General features: G+C 34.4%; 1 protein-coding gene across 1 annotated transcript in view; it reads left to right on the forward strand.

The window, feature by feature from the left end:
- Positions 1 to 22098, forward strand: part of ASCC3 (activating signal cointegrator 1 complex subunit 3) — a 250697-nt gene that overhangs the window by 177242 nt on the left and 51357 nt on the right. Inside the window, exons 25-33 of the mRNA XM_058019769.1 lie at positions 1582 to 1802; positions 3175 to 3260; positions 4711 to 4877; positions 5006 to 5151; positions 5239 to 5359; positions 7363 to 7505; positions 17412 to 17549; positions 17654 to 17774; positions 21232 to 21364. Of these exons, the coding sequence (XP_057875752.1) occupies positions 1582 to 1802; positions 3175 to 3260; positions 4711 to 4877; positions 5006 to 5151; positions 5239 to 5359; positions 7363 to 7505; positions 17412 to 17549; positions 17654 to 17774; positions 21232 to 21364 (1276 nt within the window). The remainder of the gene's footprint in view (positions 1 to 1581; positions 1803 to 3174; positions 3261 to 4710; positions 4878 to 5005; positions 5152 to 5238; positions 5360 to 7362; positions 7506 to 17411; positions 17550 to 17653; positions 17775 to 21231; positions 21365 to 22098) is intronic.

Below are 22098 nucleotides of genomic sequence, written 5' to 3' on the forward strand. Positions count from 1 at the left end.
TTGATATGTCTTAGCTTAGTCCTTGCAAGCAATACCTTTCTTCTGGACTGGCTAAAAATAATCTTAGACTGTCTAATAAATGGTGTTCAGCAAAGAAAAAACAATGAAAATTTTGAAAATATGAAACATTTTTCTACTTTTGCTAAGAAATTTTTATCATAACAAGAACTGTTGCAGCACTGAACATGCATTTCATCTCATCAAGTGGTGTCCCTCCCCTCCCCCTCCTTTTTTAACACTTGGCACAGAAGCATATGTTTGTGTTTTGCTTCTTTTTTTCTGGATACATAAATTGCTTTATACATTCATTGGGGCTGATGTCATTGTAAAACCTTTCCTCTGTAATTATATTTGGCTCATCTAGCAGTCTGCTGAGTGCCTTCAGAAATGCACAGTTCTCATACGGCGTTGTCCTTTGGCGTGCATAAATTCACATGTGTTTGTGAAGTGTTTAGCTATTGTTGTACTGTACCTACACTGTCTGGAAAAGCATGTGTAACCTTTTTATCTAATTGACTGATCACTGACTACTATTCAGAAGAAACAGAAAGATATTTACACATCACCAGTTATGGAGACTCCAGGATTTATGGTAATTGATTTCAATTCCCATCTGGTTCCCACTCAACAACGAAGTACGTAGAGGCTCTGCTAGGCAAAAAAACCCTTCTTTCTCCTCAACAGAGCCCAAGAAATCACTGTTTCTGTGGGAATGATAAAACAGCCATAAGGTATCAGTGAAAAGCATGTGAAGAATATTAGGCATCATTGCCTCAGTAGGTTTTATGACTCCCATATCATACCTTAATGTGAAGCACCCTGAAAAGACAAGGAGACCTCCAGCCACAAAAAAAAAAAAAACCAAACCCAAACTTCAAAGCAAGCATCTGCATAGCAGAATCACTGCAGTCTCCTTAATTTGGTAGGATTCCAAATCCAATCTGGTTATATATATCATCTTGCAAATTCCACAATCTCTAATTCTTTGGATAGCAGATGCCCTCAAGATATATTGAGAATCATATATTGAAAAGATGTTTGTTTATTTATTACGATTATGTCTTTAATTATATATTTAAAGGTTAAGATGCAAAATTTAGCTCTACTCATCTGATTTGTATTACTCCATCAACTTGGAAACTCCAAAGAATCCTTCCTTCTTAAAAAGATTTTTTTCCCTGGAACTTGAAATACTCCACATTCTGTTATGATAAGAAGCTGGACATACATATAATCTAACACAATGAGTTTAGAACTTACTACAAGTGAAAAAAAAGAAAACGGGTATAAGAAAAAGATGAATGTGCTAATAGCTGGTACACAGCTATCAGATTTTCAAATCAGATTTTCAAAATTACTTGCAGAATTATTTCAGAGCTATAAAACAACTTTTCATTTTTCTTCATCAAAGTAAGCAATTACCCAAATGTGTACTCTCTGTCTTATGAGATACTAAGTAAAATATTTTTCAATGTAAACTGTTTTTCACTAAATTACTGTTTAATATATTTGTCTTCATAACAAGCTATGTCATGTCATGGCATCTCTTGTCATCCACTTACTATTATTTTGTGGTTTTAGAGCTTCTGGATCTTCAGCCTCTGCCTATCACAGCCTTGGGACATCCTGAATATGAAGTCCTGTACAAATTCACACACTTTAACCCTATTCAGACACAGATATTCCATACCCTCTATCACACAGACTGCAATGTTCTTCTTGGAGCTCCTACAGGTTCTGGAAAAACGGTTGCAGCTGAATTAGCCATCTTTAGAGTTTTTAACAAGTATCCCACATCAAAGGTTTGTAAAACAGGTTTACTGGAATCATTTTGTTATGAGCATCTCAGTAATAAACGAGTCTAGAAGGACTGTGGGGAACTGAATTTTACTTTCTCCAATTGATATATGTGTGCATACAAAATGGTAGTGCATTATGTGCATTATGCTTTTATTTTAACTATTTATTTTAATCAGTTGACAGCCAGAGTTAAATCTACAAAAATGACATGCAGGCATGCTGGATTTCCTTTTCTTCCTTACTTAACAGCATTTCCTGCTTTAATCTCCTTATACTAGCAGTGGTATTGTTTTATAGCTATTAGTTCCCTTCCATGGGACTACAGCTCGCACAGTCTCTCTGTTATTTAAACAAATAAGTTGCAATTAATTACTACAAGCCAATCTTCTGTTCCAGCTCCCCCCTGTGTTTTAAATTGCCTAAAAGCTGAACAACTCAGCCTTTGGAGCTTTCTTTTCAAAGTGAATATATATCTGCTTCTCAACTTAGCCATATTGTCTTAGTTAACCACATTTTAGATTTAAAGTCTTTAAAAAAATCTTTGTATCTGGCTGGGAGATTTTTTTAAAAAGTATAACCTTTCCATAAACAGAAATTCTGTGCATAAATTCCTTAATCATCTTTGAATTTAAATATCTTCATGTAATTTCTTAGTGCAATTGAGGTAAACAAGTCACTCATACACTTTCAACTTATCTGTGAGACATAAAAAATAGCCAGTTCTTTAAGGAATGCATCTTTTAGGTTTTAATAAAGCTGGAAGCCTGGCTATATATTTCAAAGAATGTATGTGAACTCTTCATGTAGCAGTTTATTCATTGTTCAAGAGCTTTAGAATTTTTAACCATAAATCTATAAGTAAATATGTTTTGTACATGTAAGCATATTCCCCTCTGCACTGCAGGCTTCTTTGAGAAAAATATTGTGACATTTTGCTTAAGATAATCAGCTTTTTTACTTAATTGGTATTTTTTATTAATTTAATGACATAACTAGAAATCAGTTAGGATATTGCTTGCCAGAAATTCAGATTATTTCTGTTCCAGAATGTTAACGTGCATATTTTATAGTTATGGCAACAAAAGCCATTATTTACCTAAGTGGGTTTTGGATTTTAAAAGGTGTGATAAATACTTCAATTTCAAGAAAATATTCCTTATCTAAATATTCTTAATTGCTCAGGAAAGAAACCATTATTTTCAGGCGTTGTGTCTGTTTTAAATATAATCCTGTTGTAGGTCATTTCAGGAACTCAGACCTTATTTATTTTATGGATTATAAGTATGTTCAAATCTCACAAATATCGTGTGTTTTAGGTACACTGTAATAAAGGTATCTTGTTTTACTTCTAGTTCTGTGCCTTTTCTTTTGCAGGCAGTGTACATTGCACCCTTGAAAGCGCTTGTCCGTGAGAGGATTGAGGACTGGAAAGTCAGGATTGAAGAAAAGCTTGGTAAAAAGTATGTTTCTCCTTACCTAATCAGAGAAATGAGAAACAAAAGAGCAGCTCATCTCGTATGAGTAAAATCCAAAATACTTATGAGTATTTCAAAAAGGGTTTTGGTTTTATACTGTCGTTCAAATTTCTAGTACTTGAAAAGCTCTATCAATAGTCACTGATAGATCAAAACTGAGATCAAAAATGATAGATCAAAAGTGATAGATCAAAATCAGAACTAAGAAAGGGATACACTTTGATACCCAGCTATTTTCGTTCTCCTTCCTTGTCAGTATAAAAAATACAAAGCTCAGATTTCACTCCACAATATCCTTGGAAATTGAAAATGTAAGTCAAACTAAGCTCTCCTTAGAAACCTCAGCTGCAAGGAACATACAGGACTTGCATGAACTGTATAATAGTAGTCACACTATGTCCTTCATATATAAATTAATATAATTTCATTCCTTGGTAACATTAATTTCTTGCTGATCTTCCCAGGTGTTGGAGTTCAACCATTACTTTATGATCTATAAGGTATATCAGTCATGTTGATGCTTTCCAAAATTATAGTGTCCTGAATTAAAAATTTTATGCATAGAATGCATTATTTAGGGCCTTCACCTTCTCCAAATATAGTCTTTTTCCTAAGTTAAGCTCAAAGTACACCACAAGAGAAAGAGATGCTCCTCTGTGTCCATGAAATTATCAGTAATATTCCTGTTGTTATCACAGAAATGAGATAAAATATTTTATGACACTATTTCTTTTTTTGAAATTCACAGTTACTTGTGACTATAATCTTTAACAGAATATACACATTACTTTTAGGAATTTTTGTTTGATGTTCAGCTGGGTTTGGAATGTGTCATTGAAATGTCTAAAACCCATTATAATGGATCCATCTAAAATGATGGGTCATCACAAATGCTGCAAACAATTGGAAAAAATCTGCTCATTTTCTTCACAAAGTAATCTGAGGCTAATCTCTGCACCAGTCTTAATGGACCTTCACCGACAAATGCAATACACACTGCAGTTTATGCTTATTATTCAAACCAGAGATCTATGCAGGCAGCAGGCAGCAACTTGGTAGCCTCCATGAAAGCTTTCATCCTGTCTGTGACAGGATGTTATGGTTCACATTACATCATACCAGTATTATGTTATCTTCATTTTGAAGAACTAACTGTTGGTTGGGAGTCATATTCTTCCTCTTCTTTCTATATGGTTTTGCTAAAGAATGATATTTGGTATTTATACAATATTTACTAGGAAAACAAAGAGGCAGGTTTATTTACTTAAAATAATTTTGAAAATCCTATTAAATGTATTTTACAAAAAGGAAAATTACTTAATTGCTTAATTTTGTTTCTCCCCTCTTTTAAGAATTTAAGTTAAAGTGTAAATATTTTAACATTAAGATGTTGTAAAGCTTTGTGAAGCCAAGCCACTGTCCTCCTTAATTACAGGGTTGTAGAACTGACAGGAGATGTGACTCCTGATATGAGAGCTATTGCCCAAGCTGACCTGATTGTTACTACCCCAGAGAAGTGGGATGGTGTCAGCAGAAGCTGGCAGAACAGAAGCTATGTTCAAAAAGTTGCCATTCTCATCATAGATGAGATCCATCTTCTAGGTGAGCATGTTTCACTGCTTTTGATCACAATCCCTGCTAAATTTGAAGGTACTTATGATGTGAATATACTTCTTGACATCTGAACCTTTCCTTTGTCTCTGTTTTTCCATTTACTTTTCATTTCCTAGGGGATGAGAGAGGCCCAGTGTTGGAAGTCATTGTGTCTCGAACAAACTTTATCTCATCTCACACTGAGAAGCCAGTGAGAGTGGTTGGTTTGTCCACTGCTTTAGCAAATGCCAGAGACCTTGCTGACTGGCTAAACATTAATCAGGTATGAAAAATGTTTTCATGCAGGAAAACAAAATAGCAACTGGTAAGAGAATTCAAGGTTAAACTTGAACAAAATCTTCTCTTGTAGATGGGTCTGTTCAACTTCCGACCATCGGTGCGCCCAGTTCCTCTGGAGGTGCACATCCAGGGCTTCCCTGGCCAGCATTACTGTCCTCGCATGGCCAGCATGAACAAACCTGCTTTTCAGGGTAAGCAGCCAGCTCCTAGACCTTTTCTTCCTTTCTCTAAAAGAAAAAGGGACTTTGCACAGTTCATTTGCAGCGCATTTGCAACATGTGTTAATGTATGTACTCTTGGCGTGTATTGGGAGAATCTGCTCCGCTAATGGCCCAAAGATATTTGTCTGAAACATAAAGTGTGCTGCAAATGCAACATGTGAAAGAGGAATGTCATGTATTTAGAACAGAAGAATAAAATTAGTGTTAGTGAAGGGGAAATAAAATGTGTTTTCTCTTAGTGCTTGACACCCGAAATAAATATTTGTGTAAAAATATTGGAAATTTAGAAAGCAATAAAATCATTCATAATATTAATCTGCTGAGGTATTTGCATATGGACCACTGCATGTTAGCATTAAAAAAATTGTGAACAGAAGTTGCAAGTCAGGCTAACCTCCTATAATTCTAGTTTCAAAGCAATAACCATAAAATTCAAAATTTGTAGTGCATCCAGATATGCTTCTGTTTCCAATTTTTTATTCTTAACCAAGCTGGCAAGCAGTATAGATTTAAGAAAAGCTCTCTTGTATTTTATTTGAACATGTTTTGTTTTGGTTACATAAGGAATATTTATTATATCAATTAAAAATAACCTCCAAAATAAATTTTGTGGTGTGAACTGCTGTTGATTGTGAGGTGACATTTGTGAGGGGACTTTTTAGCTGCTTTAATTAGCCTTATGACAGAAGCAAAGTATTGATTGTGGACTAGAGACCAATCTTGACAGCTCGAATTATTTACACCTCCACAAGAGCGTTGTACAAAAACACTAATGAACAATAAATCTGTCTTGGGCTGTTCTGCTACACCTGTTCCTGGAGCAACAAAAATCCATTAGATGTTGGTCTTTTAAAATATTTAGATATATTGGCGTATATAGTTGTAAGATATAAATACAGATGAATTTTCCCATTTCAATAATTTCACAACTGCACTGCGTGTGTGTATGCAGGAGCACATGCTGGGTAGTGTTCATGAACTGAGTAATAATATGTGCTGGTGGGCAGTATGAAATAGTGTTCAGAAATTAACAATACATAAATTAATTTGCTTGAATGAGAATTACATGAGAAAACACACAAATGGATTTATAAGTGGTTTAGAGAGAGTATTTGAAATTCTAGGTACACCTGTTTATACTTCTAGTGCTTGTTGTTGTTAGAAAATCTGTATAAATATGATTTATTGCACGCTCTGTTCCCAACTTGTTTGACATGATACAGTCAAGGTTATTTTAGCATTTTCATGGCAATACTTATTCCTGAGACCATAAAAATTTCCCTGCAACCTGAAACTTTTCAAAAATGGGCTGAGCAAGAAAATGCTATTTAAAAAAATCCTAAAACCTAATTGGTTTCAATATATCATAATTGGTTTACATATATTGGACTAGTTAGTTGGCACAGAAACCAAGTTCTCTTGTACTGTAATGCCCACTTTCACAGCAGCTATTGAAAAGTCATTTTCTGCTTTTTTTACCTTTTCTGATATTGGTAGATTGAAGTGATCCTCTGTAGGCTGGCATGAGTTTATGCAGCTCGAGCTCTGGGTCAGGCAGAAAGCAAATTTTAGACCTTCATGGCACTGAGTCTGAGACAAAATCCCCCAGCAGTATAGAAAAAACATTAACATGCTTTTTAGGCTGAGATAGAAAAATTCACGAGCTTGAAGTCTTGGAAGCTTGTCTAGATTTTGTGGTGCTTTGTTGGGTTTTTTTTTATAACTGCTTCTCTTAATTAGCTTAGAGTGTTCACTGAAGTAGCTGAAGACTCAGCTACATGTAGTTTTATGGCCTTTGGTTCAGAGGTGGTATATTCTCACCTCAGTTGAATCCATCCAGCAGAATAAAGGCTCAGTAGACATACCTCAGTGTCATCTGCAGGGAGGTCTATCAGCTGCCATGGGATTGCAAAGGGAAACTCTCATTTTTGTCATTAAGGGGTCTAATTCTCAAATTCTGTTTTGCTCAACAGCCATTCGGAGTCATTCTCCAGCCAAGCCTGTTCTTATTTTTGTGTCATCCAGACGTCAGACAAGGCTTACTGCCTTAGATCTCATAGCTTTCCTGGCCACAGAGGATGATCCCAAACAATGGCTGAAGATGGATGAAAGAGAGGTAGAATCATTTTACCTTCCTCATTTGTGCTTTGCTTCCATCTTATTGATGTTTGTTTGAAAAAAAAAATTCATCTGAAACAAAAGAGTCGTTTGAGGGTAGATCTTGAAAGAGTTGTGCATATGCTAAATTTCCCTATGTATTAAAAGTAGTGACAGCATTAAGGCTATAGAAGCGTCTGTGCAAGAGCTGAACTTCAGAACACAAACTCTTTTATCTTTGTTTTTTCCTGCATATCTTATTAATGCTAGTTCCATGGTCCCAGACAACATATATCACATGGTGCAAGTCTTTGATACCAAGATAAGACAAAGACTAAAAGAAAGAGGGCTAGTGCTCTCTAAAGTTTACAGCTGGACATCTGTGACTTATAGATGTTAAGCTGAAATCTAAACCAAATCTCTTTCGGTGTTTTAAGAGAAAAATCATCCTTCTCATCAGATGCATTAAGTATATGTATTTGCATATATATCTGTGTGAATATATGTACCTATGTACATACATGCATCCATCTATATTCCTAGATAGATAAATATACTGCAGAACCAATCATTTAGCAATGCTTCAGTCTTGCATATCAATGAAATAAATCAATAATATAAAAAAGTAAAGAAACCTTCTGCCAAGATTTTTTTAAATATAAAGACTGCAAAGTCAAACACTTAGATGTTAAACAATGCTAGCAGAAAGACTTATTTTTTACTCTTTTTCAAGAAATATAGTCTGTAATTACATTTTCTTCTTTTTTTAAATCTTCTTTTGTTTACTGCAAAATGTGAATGATGGCTATATAATAAAAAACCTTTCAATATTCTCTTTTATCTGTATTCTTCAAACTGTATACCAGATTATATTTAATTCACTCAGTTCAGCACCTGCTCTGAATGCAGTATTATTTATTTTACTCTGCAATAATGGTCCTGATTATAGTATATCATTGCTGCAAAGCAGGTTTTTCTGATCAATACTCAGGTTTACTAGATTTTGGATTTATTGCAAATCTTCTACTAGGAATTTCTGTGATAATTTAGGATCAAAACACAGCAAAATGCAGGAATCATAAATATAAAATCCAAGTTGAATACTGTATGGATATTTTATGTCATATAAATATGAATATAAATATATCATATAAATAGATCATTTATATATAATATTATACAATTATAAATATTATATATCCAAAAGCATAAGTTTCTAGGTTATATTATTTGTGTTTGTTTGCTCGTTGCCAAAAAATGAAATGGGATTTCCCAGGGATAAAGCATAACATCTTCATCCTTTCTGTTTTGGATGGATTTTAAAATAGAAAATGGCCATCTTGGCTGATAAACCACTATTACTAAAGCATATCTCAACTTGATGGTGCTTTTCTAGCTGTATAGCCTCTACTTATAGTTTTCTTGAACCTAATAGAAACATTTCATACCCAAGTTGTTATTATTACTTAGTGGAGTACTCTAGTACCTTGTGCTGGTTTACTGCAGTAATCTCACCCAGAATTAGAATATGCACTGTGCAGCTTGCCCTAAATGACTTGCATTATTATGAATAGTTTCCCCATGTCCTGGGAGCTACTGCTATTCTGAAAAGAACTGTAACTGAAGCTTCTTCACTTGCTGGAAAAGGGTTTTCTATTAGGAGTCTTTGAATTTCATGTTTCAGAATAAGCCTCTGAAGGTTTTGAAATAGGAGCCAACAAGGACAAGCAGACTTTGCATTTATTAGTTTAATAACATTTGCATATGATTTGTATTTGAATTAATAAGCTGAATGTTTGGAGCATGAGATACCTACCAAGTTACTCAGTTCTGATTACGTAAATGTAAAAGACTGAGGATTAAGTTCTAAGTTGTTATATCTTATCACTATTATGCAGAACACAATTCTGTTTGAAGTACCCAATTTCAAGTGGACATTTCTTTGGGCAATTATGGGACTAGTTTGTAGTTTTGTGTTTTAAATGAGCATGATTAGCCTGAGTTTCATTTGACATTGAAGCAAAGGACAAAGCTCTAGTAGTGCTACATACATAGTATATATCCTACCCAATTTTTTATAATAATCTAATAATAATAAAAACTAATCATAATTTAGGGAGTTTAAATTTTAAATTTTAATCTCAAGTAATAATAAAGTCAGAATTAGACAGAAAATAGACAAAATTCTCTCCAGACTATTATAAAATTTTTAAGTTTGAAAAGTAGAACTAGCAAATACTTCATAACAGGCATTCCATGTCTTAAGCACTTTTCCAAAATTTAAATTATGGAAATTTTCTCAATTTTGGAAAGTTTCTCAATTCCATATGGGACTAAAATTGACCAGTCAGAAGAATTAAATTTTGTTGCCTTTTAAACAACATTTTTTCCTGTCAGTTTTTCAGTTGTTTTTTTTTTTTTTGGTTTTTTTTTTTTTTTTTTGCCAACCACCACTATTCCTTTAGGGAGACTTACAGATAAATTATTTTATTTTCAAAATATTTGTAATTCTTAACTGTGAAGTATTTTGAGATATAAGAGATTTTTCATGGGTATATAGAAAGTAAGCAAGCTGTATAGGAGACCTTTTTCTTCAGTCAGCTTTATTATACATAATGCATATTATACATAATGTTAATTTTGGCTGGCATAAGATTCCTTTGAGAACTCGTTAGTAAGTTTTGTTTAATGATGTAATTGGGTTTGCTCCATGATGGCTAAAAGTTCATCTGTTTATGTGACCTTCCCGGTAGATTTCTTGAGGCTTCTTGAAATGTTCTCAAACAGTGCCATCCATAATAACTTCTAAAGGACTGATGTTGAGGTACAGACAGATTCTTACAGCCATTAAATACATTTTTTCTTTGTTCTTCTTTGTGATGGTATCAGAGAGATTCAGGCCTTGTGGGGAAGAGACTGGAATGCAGCAGAGACCAGTACTGACTCTTTGTTAATGTGTTGTTAGCAATACTAGATCTCTGTTTATCAGCCATCATGTTAGCTTCACTCATCTTCTCTGTAGAGATTCTCTCTGTGGTGGTAAACCAGGCTCTTGTTTGAAGCTTGTGATGAATGATTCTGTTCACAAACGTCCAGGCTGCTTTTCACAGTTCTCTCAGATAGCAGGCAAATCCACTTCCAGCTTCAAATATCAAATTCAGGCAGCATATCAATCAGTTATATTTCAAATGACATGAACTTGCATGAACCTTCTGGAAAACATATTTGTATGTATAAGTGACATACAGAAACAACCCTTCAACTGTTGCCACCAAAGTAGATAACAGCTTGCCTGGATCATGGAGGAATCATGCAAGATGTTCTTTCCCTCAAAGGAGTCATTATCTAACAGGTGCAACTGAATTATTGTCAGGAAGGAATTTTGTTATACAGGCATCTACTGAAAAATAGATGTCTTATAGGCAGCTTCATTAGGTTTTGGGAATGGTTCTTCCTGGACATTTTCCTTGAATTTCATGTCTGATATGCAGGTTTTGGCTCATACCCATTACAATATTCAGAAAGTTGAAAGGCATTCAGAAAGTTGAGACAGCAGTCAATCTTCATAAAACTGGCCAGTACGTAATGAAAATTGTTGTTTCCAGTATTGCTCAGTTTTGCAGTTCTGCTGGGCCTGTTGCTGGATTAAAATAGTTAAATTTGTTTCGTAGATTCTATGCAACTAGGCTTCAGGCTCTGTGTGTGCTTTTTTGTGAAGAAATTGCCACTCAGAGACCTGATGCATTACATATACTTTAGTCTTGCCAGGGAAGTCTCCAATGATGCTTGAAATACCATACTTACCAGGATTTGTAGCTGATGTTTTAAAGCTTACCCCTACATTTTCCAACTGCACATGCAGACATTCTTCAGGATTTAAGCAAAAGTGCCACAGTTCATCCAGAGTATGAGTGGGCAGTCTCTATGATAAAAAGAATAGTTCCCTTTAGAGTCTTCATGATGTTTTTTAATTCTTCTGTAAGTTGCATTGTCCGCATGGATTCCAAAATTTCTCTCTCTTACAATGTACCCCAAGACTGAGTTTATTTTTCAGCAAAGACTGAAGAAGCAGCAGCAGAAGCTGTTTTCCTTGCCATCTGCAATAAGAGCAAGGACTCTTCATTAGACATTAATCTGTAAAGTTTGTCCTGGTCATGCTTTGAGGCACAGGTGCGTCATGACAAGAAATGTGAATGGGCAGTGCATCTCAAAGAGGAGACTGCATCTGTAAATAGAGTGGTTCTTCATTTCTTTCTCTTGTTCTTTGATGCCAACATGCCCATGGAAAAAGAAAATGTTTTGCTTACCCTTTTTTTGTATAATCATTAGAGGATTTTTAATTATACACTTACAAGCTAAAATTCTAATTTGGACTTGTCAGCCAGGACTGTCATGTTCAAGCTTGTGAGCCATTACTTATCTTGTTAAAAGGGACAATAGCTCAGATTAAGGTTTTGGAGACAGACAGTGCCACCAGTTTCTGATGGTCAGCTTGGGTAACATCAGTTACGCTGTTCTGCATTAGGAGCTGACTAAAGAGGAACAAGTCCTTCTCTGTCACAAATTGCATCTACATCTGTGGTGGCAGAAAATGTTGCAATCTTTTTACAACATAATTTATTAGAATCAAGTTTTCAGTTTATTTATTTTTCTCTAATGTTTTTACAGCCTTTTGTTTTTAACCTAAAACAAAAGTACAAAAGTAGTATTTATGGTTTATTGTTTGAAGTTAGAATGCAGTTCTCACCAGCAGACAAGCAGGGTGTTTTCTTATTTGTTTGATGGAGTTTCTTTAAAAATTTATTCCCTGTCCAGATACTTGGATTTATTTTTCTTTAATATCTACAGTGCAAGGAGGGAGAAGAAATGTACCAGTGTACATAGTTTTAACTTTAACCACAATGGTTTTTGCATTCTGCTTTGTGCATCCTTTGGCCATCTGCTTCTTGTTAAGACTGTTCTTTATGAAACCTCTAGAAATAGCTAATATCTTTTAGACAAAGATACCTACAGTAATATTCAATAGCATCCATATCAGGCAATAGTTTGCTTCCACAGAATTCAAGGGCCCTCGAATGAAGGACATTCATTGACTATAGAAGAATGAATCAGACCAATCCTGATTTTGCTGTTTTAGACATGTGAGTGTATAAACATATGTGCAATAATTATGGATTAGTATGTGTGTATTTGTGCACTGTGTGGAAATACACATAGTTGTATGTGTGAAAGGGAATTAAATTTTACCAATAGTCAGTTTGCATTGTTAATAAAAACAAACAAAGAAAAAACCAACAAAAAACCAACAAAACCAACAAAAAAATCCTAAAAATTCTTGGAAAGACAAAAGATAGCTTTTCCTTCTCTAACCTTTAAATCAAACAACCTATTATCTCCATGTTAATGTTTTGAGGTAATGTGCTATAAAACAGGAATAGAAGAATCTGGTCTGTGTCATGAACAGGTATATTGCTGTCATTTAAATGTGTCTTTTAGTGTTAAATGTTTTATTATATTATTATTCTTTAATGTATTATTATATATTATTAAATATTATTTAATGATATATCTCAGCTGCTTAAAACATTTTAAAATGTTCCTTGAATATTATTTGAGGGGTTTTAGGCAGCTTGTTCTGTATGGGATAGCTCTGTAGTATAAGCCAATTCTTCATCAAAAATAATTTTGTGAGATTTTTATTCCTGCCTTTAAAGATCAGGAGGGTACCCAAGAATGATTTCTAAGTGTTTCAGTCATTCTAGAAGTTCAAACTTCCTTCTACAAGATGTTGGTTTTATGACACAAAAGTGTGTCATAAAAATTAACATTTAGTTATAACAAGGAGATGTTTTTATTTCACTTAACATCTGTAGCAGATGTGAAATATGTAATTATTTTTGTAAAAGACTTCATAACTTTCACGATTCTTTTGTTTGGCAGATCTTTCTTCTATTGGGCATTTCAGACAATTGATAAGCATAATTCAGTGGCATATGGTCTGAGTCTGACGTGCTTTGAAAAGATAGAGAGTACTAATAATGAGGATTCTGTGAAAATGGGAAAACCAGCACAACAGATATGCTTTGAGAAAGTATGGGGTTTTAGCATCTTGAAACAATATATCACACTCAAAGGGACAGAATTGGGCTGCACAATCTGTTAGCTCATTCTTGTCCAATCTGGTCTCCTCCTTTCTTTTGGAGCCAGCATTGTCATCAACTTGCTGAATTATACTCTGACTGGAATGTATTTCAGGCACAGGGTAATGTATCTGCTTAAATGGAATCCTATCTTTCTACAAAAGCTTTTTAAGTATAATAAATTTAAAATATAAAAAAAAAGTTCTATTAGCTTAAAGTAAATGGTTCAACAGTTTACATATGTGCAGGAACAAAGAAAATGACTACTTAGTAGTTTTACAAAAATCTGGTTTGTTTAGAAATTAGAATAGAAAATGTAGAAATAAAGTTTATTTGAAAATATTTTGCAGTGCTACCAGGTTCCTAAATTGGTTTTCAGGAGATATTTTAATTTGTTCATCAAGAAAAAAAAAAAAAGCTATGAAAGATAACCAAACCTTTCAGCCTGTGCCTGATCCTGGTTGTGTATGAGTCAAGGGAAAAATCGCTTCCTGGCGTTAGGTTCCCTGCATTGGTGTTGTACAGGGCTTTTTTTAATGCCAGTACAATTTGTATTTCCTTATATTATTTTAATTTTTTTTCTGTTCTTAAGATAACATAGATTTCATTTATCCTTTTGTGAGTAAAACTACATGACAGTTGTTTTCAGAAAGATAAATAGTAATTGAGTCATAACAATTCAGAAATGTTAGATTTGCTTTATAGTCACAGTGCTGTGTCTGTTTCTGGTTAATGAACCTATTAATTGTGCCATTATTTCTTAATAGAAATTTATAATATTCTTACACTACACTGACATAAGGGAGTTACATTTTTAAATAAATTGACATGAGAATTTTAAGCCTTGGATTGTGCATATGGGTAAAACAGTTATGTTTATTACAGTGATTTATGTGAAAGTAAGGGGTCAGCTAAAAATGACTAGGATTCCCTGCTGCTAAAATGACAGGATAGCAGTGCATGTGCCAGTGCTCCTGCTAAGGGTTCTTTAGTTTTCCTGTGGTAAATTACACTGCTTTGCAGGTATGACTAACAGCACCACAGGCCGCCGCTGTAATACGAGTCAGAGGGGAAAAGAAATAACCACCACTGATTGTAAAAGCAAGAAGAACATCTTTGAATAAATTCCCAGCAGTGTGAATTTAGGATGTTTTGTGCTGGCAACTCTATGGCAGAAAGGTTTAGCTCAGGTTGTGTACTGGAAATAGCTCCCAGTGTAAAACCGCATGTGCTGAAGAAACAGTCTAATCGCTACAGACTAAGCCAAATCAGCTAATTTGATCCCTGTATTGTTCTAGAGGAAAAGGGTGTTTAGATTCATTATTTTCCCAATATCACATTCTTTTGATGTGAATAATGAAATTAATGTCTTTGGAATTTGCTCGTTCCCTTACATTAAAGACATAACTATCATAAGGTGCTGATTCGTGGTGGGGAGAAGAAAAATTAATTCAGCCATGTAGTATCTTTTGTCTATTCTTTAATGCAGAAACTGACTAAAATCTAAATGCATTTTTTTTGTTTTTCACATATTTACCAATTTTATTTTCTAATTTTTTCATCCTAATTTCCTGTTCAATGTATACATATAGTTATTATTTCTTAAAGTGTGTACATAGGCAAAAGGAGCCTATTCAGTACTAGTACCTATTAATTAACCTGCAGTAAAAAAATCATTAATAGGTTTGATAATATTTTTAGTATTGCATGTTGATGGTCATAATTGTAGAGAAAACAGTATGTGTGTTCCCATTTACCCAGATATTTTTTAGTCTTAAAGAAAAACTCTCTAAGATGGGTAATAATTCATGTTGTCTACACTGAAGTCACATGTCTACATGTTGACTAGAGAAATCAAAGGTTTGGTGATTGTATCTAGATAGATAAACTTTATCCTTTAACATATCCTCCTTTCATTCATCTCTTTATTCTCTTCAACTTATCTACCCCGCTTCATGCTTCCCTTTCCTAAATGGACTTATCCCCTCCTCACTTCTCAATTCATTGGGCTTTTTTCTTTCTGCTCCCTTTCTTTTCAGTATTTCATGGACCCTTTCACTCTTGCAAGAACCCTTTTATTTTATATGTGCTAGATCAGTTTATACAACAAAACTTCCACATCTTACAGTACAGGAAACTCTCAGGAACATCCAGGCAACTGCATTGCGAGGGGAAATAAAGTTTAGGAGCTTCTATTGACAGATGAAATTGATTGATCTGTCAAAAGTTGAACAATTTCTTGTTTTAATTAGTTTCCCTGTTACTGCCATCAGTTGTGATTCTGTTAGTCAAGATTACTTCAACAAACAGACTTTTTAAATGCTTTCCAATTTACTCTTCCTGACAAAATTGATTGATTTAAAAAATCTTGTTTGTTTGTTTTAAAATCGTCAATATGGTCTGTTATATTCTGTAGATATTTTGGTGCCTTTTAAGGATTCTTTTTCTAATAGTAGCAACATGTTACTTGCGTCTAGAGATGTGAATCATTTTATTTACATTAAGGTCTGAGAATTATAAAACACAGGAAATATTTAGAGAGGTTACAATCTTGAACATCAGAAGTGAAACACCTCAGAGTCCTACATAGAAATGAAAATATCACTGTGGTCATGTGATGCTATCGTGTCTCAGTCCTTTGGAGAACTCAGTCTGAGATGAGGCTGAACACTGTGTCCAAATGATTCAGTTATCCTGACTGCACAGTTATCCTTGTTCTGCGCTAATGTTTTTTCTCTAACCTTGGCTATACCTCCCATGACCACGAATGATTCTGCCCTAAGTATGCAATATCATGATGCCACTGCTGGTGGCACCAGGAAACCACTAATAAGAGCATAAATTTTAAAGTTCCTGGCTATAATTATATTAAAATCACATAAAATAATAAATGGCCTTAGAAATAAAACAATACAAATAATTTTGAAGGGCAGAATCACTTAATAAGACAGTTTCATTTGTTTTTACTAAGAGGCTTTTCACAGAGGTCATCTACAAAAATAAATAAATTTATCATCAAAGTTATGATTTGAAAATGTAGGCAAAAAAGATAATTAAAATTACAGTAGTAAAAAGAATCCCAAGAGCCATTGACATCAGATTTGAAATAATTAATAATAATAATAAAAATAGCTTTTTACCTGAATTTCTGAAAGTTTCAAATGAACACACTTAACAGAGGTTGGATTCCGCTGAGTTTGAGTCTATAAGTTACAAACTCACACTCAAACAAATTTTTCAAATTAATTTGCATTTCAGCCTGTAAATAGAAATCTTTCTATTTTTCATTTTGATGAATAATAAATGCAAAATTATCAAACTGAGGAATAATGTTCAATGTTCTAATGTTCAAAGGCATTAGAGAGAGCCAAATATATTTTTCATGACTGTTATTATGTTACTGGTTGCAGGGATTTGCTATGTTTTTATACCAGTCCTAACCCCTTTGATACTAGGGATTGCATTAAACAAACACAGAACAGAATGCACAGTATTTGCCAGACCTGTCAAGATATTTTCAGCATTTTCATTTCCTTGTCTGTGTTACTTAGCATGTCAATAAAGTCATGGGCATTTTCTATTCCACCCCCATTGTTAATATAGTATTATTTTAGACAAATCCAGTCTTTTCAGGGACTGAAGAAGACTCTGATTTCCTGCTTGTATAAACAGCATAAAGCAAATTATCATTGCTACAAAAATAAAAAACTAAAGATAAGAAACCATAAAGTTTAAAATTTCTTAGTCATCTGTTTTAAAGCATGCAATTATTATTTCTGTTACAGATGAATGACATTATAGTCACAGTTAGAGATTCGAATCTGAAGCTGACACTTGCTTTTGGAATAGGCATGCACCATGCAGGTCTGCATGAAAGGGACAGGAAAACTGTGGAAGAATTATTTGTGAACTGCAAAATCCAGGTACACATGTTCTTTTTGAATCCTGCTGTAATGAGTTTTACATGGAATTTTAAAAGTTGGCTTTTTGTTACATATACCTCATTAATCTTTCTTTTTTGTCTTAGGTTCTTATTGCCACAAGCACATTAGCTTGGGGTGTAAATTTTCCAGCTCATTTAGTAATTGTTAAAGGAACAGAATACTACGATGGAAAAACAAGGCGTTATGTGGATTATCCCATTACAGGTACTCACATAAATTATGGAAATATTCAAATCCTAAAAATGTATTTCAAGCATATGCAAATGACCTCAATTATTTAGTAACTGAATTTGGATAAAGACTAAGATAATGAGGTAAGGGTTTTTTTCTTTGTTTAATGCAAGTTGTAAGAGAACTCTTAAGATTTTCCGCTGTAATGAAAGTGTTTCTGTTTCACGAATCTTTTTTCATGCTAAACTCCTTTAATGTGTATCACCCAAAATAGACATTAAACAATTAAAGGGACAGTATAAAGCCTCGTCTCTAGGCTTTATATCTAGTTAACTAGGTAATTGTATAAAAGGAACTTTTCAAGCATTGAGGTTTTTTTCATTTCTTAAACCTTTTCTAAATAGAAACAAATCTTTAACAGTAAACTTAGCCGTGGTTTGAAATGCATCAGTTGAATCACACACGTATGAGAAAATAAAATGTATATATAGTCACTTAGTAGTAAATGAAAAACCTTAACTGGCCTGGTATCTTAAGTGGTATAAGGGATACTTCAGAAATAAGCAGCTAAATTAAATATTTGAATTTCTGGCTTGATACAGACTTTTGTTGCTTTCTGGCTCCAGTAAACTCCAGTTTTCATAAACAGTTCTGCAGTGTTTTTAACAAGCTGAAGAAAGTGAACCATGGAAGAACTTTTTTTAGAGTTCAGACAGGGAGAATATTTGTCTGGATGGTACTAAGTTTGAAGAATGAGGACAAGCTAAATTTATTCCAGGTTTCCTGTTCTGTTTTCCCTTTCTCTTTTCTGAAGAGAAAGTTTATTATTAAATGCTCCTATTCTACGCTAGTGATGTGTACACCTAAGGACAATCTAAATGGTATTTGTTAGGTAAATACAGAGCTTGCATCGTTTTAGCCATGCGCTGTCTTTTCACTGAGAGAAGTTTAGTAACACAAAAAAAGCTCAAACTGAAAATACTACAGGGGTTACTTCTTCAAGTAACCCATCACAGAGCTTAATTTAGTGGTTAGTGCTCTGCAGGAAACTTGGGATCAATTTCCAGACCAAACTCTCTTTTTCAAAGGTTCTGGTCTGACCTGGGATCTCAGCCATGCACACTTGTATTTTGTGGCAGCCCTTGGCTGATGTAAACTCACTGAGAGCAGAGTCTGCAGCGAGGTCGAGTCGCGCTCGTGCCGACCGGGGAGCGGCGGCGAGCGTTCATTGCTGAATGGGGAAAAGCGGCCAGGGAAGAAACCAAGGGAAGCTTTAAATTTTGTGTTGAATCCATGGCACTGTCAGAAATCAGTAATAGAGAAAATTATGTATTTAGAGGAAATCAGAGACTCAATAAACAGTGCAGACTTACTATGCTGTTGTAGGAATCTTGCACAAGTTCACACAAAGGCTTCAGGGAATGCTGATACTTTCATTCTTTATTACCGTTTTTAATTCAGGTAACTTCAACACTGGGTGTTGTTCAGTTTCTGAATTTTCAGTAAGACTTAGGGCAGGGGAGGGGGTGGATGGAATACCACCATCTGTGATGGAAGCATTCAGATTTTGTTGTCTGCACTGCAACAGAAAATGCAGATTCCTTGTTTTATGAAGAAACATGTGGTGTGGTTTGCCTAAAGCATTTTTATTTTTAACTTTCTAGAGAGTATTTATGCATCTGGAACTTCCATGGATAGGTAGTACAGTTTTGCTGCAGCAATAAAATGAAAATGTAATTAATTTCTTTCTGAAATACTTCCAAAAGTTTCGCAGTACTGTCTTTAATGCTGCCCTCAAGTTATACCTTCAATGTTCCATCATGATGTTACTTGGCTTCTCCCTACTGAAGTTACCTTTCTGTGTCAGAAATGCATTTGGCTCCAAGAAAACAGCTGAGGGCAGAATGAATCATTCTGGAGTGCACAGCAATTTCAAAATAAGCAAGAATGCTTCTTTGAGTGAAGTCAGAGGTTTTGGGGAGGACTTTGTCTCAGTTAACAGTCATTTATTTAGTCAGCCAGTTGGATCATATTTAATATTTCAGAACTTAAGCCCAGTGGTTAAAAGCAGCCAAGCAACATACAGTCAGTAAAGAAAATATTGAGTTTGGATAATTACATAGTGGATGTTGGCAAAAATAATTTCCTGACACTTTTTGGTAAGTCCATTTCCTATATGGTATTATGCACAATTTAATTCACCACACAGAATAGCAAGAGATTGTTCCATCACCCTCCTGTGCACACAACTATTCAGAAGCAGCAGATTTAAACTAGTTTCATTTTACATCCTAATGTCACTCCTAAGCTAACAAAAGGAATAAACTGATAAAAAACATTGCTTTCTCTACACAAGTCAGTACACAAGTGAAAATGTGTTACTAAAAACTCACAATTGGGCTGTCTGTTTCTCCTGTTGAGGTTCAGTTGATGTAGCCCATTATTTACTTTCTGGATTTTCCTTCCTCAACAGAGCTTTGGGCCAAAAGCTTCCTGATTATTAACTCAAATAAATCACTTCAAAATTCCAGGTGCTGCAAACCACATACTGGGCAGGTGTAATAGAGCTCATACAAAATACTCAAAACATTAAAACTTGTAAAATAAAGATGTAAAACTTATGTATTGCTTTCCACTGTTTCTTCTAAGTTAAATAGCAGTTGCAGGTACCAGAAGGATTCAGAGCCATGGTGAATGAGGCACAAAGCTACCTATGCAGATGCACTTCTCAAATGAAGAGAAAACTAACAAATACATGATAAGCATGCTTGTCCTTGGGGGCAGGTAGCAAGTTGAGCGTATTTCGCATAAACTAGTATTTTCAATGTTTACACAAGTCCTTAATTAGTATTTACAAGTTATGGTGTGTAGGTAATATGTCTGAACCAGCTTTTCAATCTGTATATTATGATGTGATGTAAGGACAACATGCAATATGAAACCATCTCGACTCCAGTGCTAATAACTAATATAACTTGTTTAAGTGGTAAATATAAAACTGTGCTCAGTAATTAGAAGTTGCCTATGCCATTTTATCTCTAAAGTAGTCAAAACCTAGGAAATCATATCTAGCAGAAAAGCCTACATGAGGAACTTGTGTAAGTGTGAAGTCAAGCATTTGAAAATTAGGAAATGATAGACAATTGTCATTGTAGCCTTCATGAGTTCTCTTACTCATCATCCTTAATTGCATGTAATAAAATGAGGAATGGATGAGAAATGGAAGGAGTGTAAAGATAATTAATATTAGACATAATCCTAGATTCCATTGCAATGGGTAGTCTTTAAGTACACAAGAAGATTGCCTCTGACAGAAAGAAGTTCATCATAACTATCTGAGATGGAAAAGAAACCTACAAGTGTCAAAGCCAATAGGGCATACAAAGCCAAAGTAATGCAAAAAACCTATATTGTACATTATGCAGACATAAATACATTTTTTATACATCCAAACAAATATTTGGTTTACATATTATTGTCTCTCTGGCAGATGTGCTTCAGATGATGGGGCGTGCTGGCAGACCACAGTTTGATGACCAAGGAAAAGCTGTCATTCTGGTTCATGATATTAAGAAAGACTTCTACAAAAAATTCCTTTATGAACCTTTCCCAGTGGAATCAAGGTAAAGATAAAGCAATCAGAAAAGCTGATCAAACTATGAGCAGTACTATAAGTGAGGGATAGAGGACATGACAACAAAATTCCTGTGCTGGATAAGTCCTAAATACTGGGGTCAAGAGGAAGATAATTCAAAGAAAGAAATTATCCATCTTTATGTAGAAAAATTCTTTCTTCCATGAGTTTTGAAGCACTGCTGAGCTCATCACTCCATTAATACCACAAGTCCCTGTCCATTTAGGGGTGTTGCCTCAGACATGTGAAAGCACAAACTGTTCTTCAAGGGTAGTGTTTAGGACAACTATCCATGATCCTCAAAATCCTCTTCAAAATTCTGTGGCAAGTTACTAGTACAAAAAAAAGGTGAGTTTATAGCACTTTTAAACCTAGAATATTTTATCATTATAGATAACACATTCTTAAAAATCTCAAAAGTTCTAAAAGTTCAAAGTTCAAGTTTACATGGTGTAAACTCTTACTAATACAGTTTTAACATATCTTTCCCTATAAAATTGCAATATTATTGTGAGAAGTGTAGAAACAGCACCTTTTTGTCCTTTTTGTAGCCTCTTGGAACCTAGCTGATGCAAAGTTTGCTGTCCAGCATAATCTAATTTGTGCCTTGATTTTGATATTTTAACTTAGTTGTTCAATGAGAAGCTAAACTGGTTACATTGGTCTCCTGCAGAGGAATGTTTCATGGAGCAATGCTCAGAGATCTAATAAAGCATGAACATT

This window comes from Melospiza georgiana, chromosome 3, assembly GCF_028018845.1.
Source record: "Melospiza georgiana isolate bMelGeo1 chromosome 3, bMelGeo1.pri, whole genome shotgun sequence".
In the NCBI taxonomy this organism is placed as follows: domain Eukaryota; kingdom Metazoa; phylum Chordata; class Aves; order Passeriformes; family Passerellidae; genus Melospiza; species Melospiza georgiana.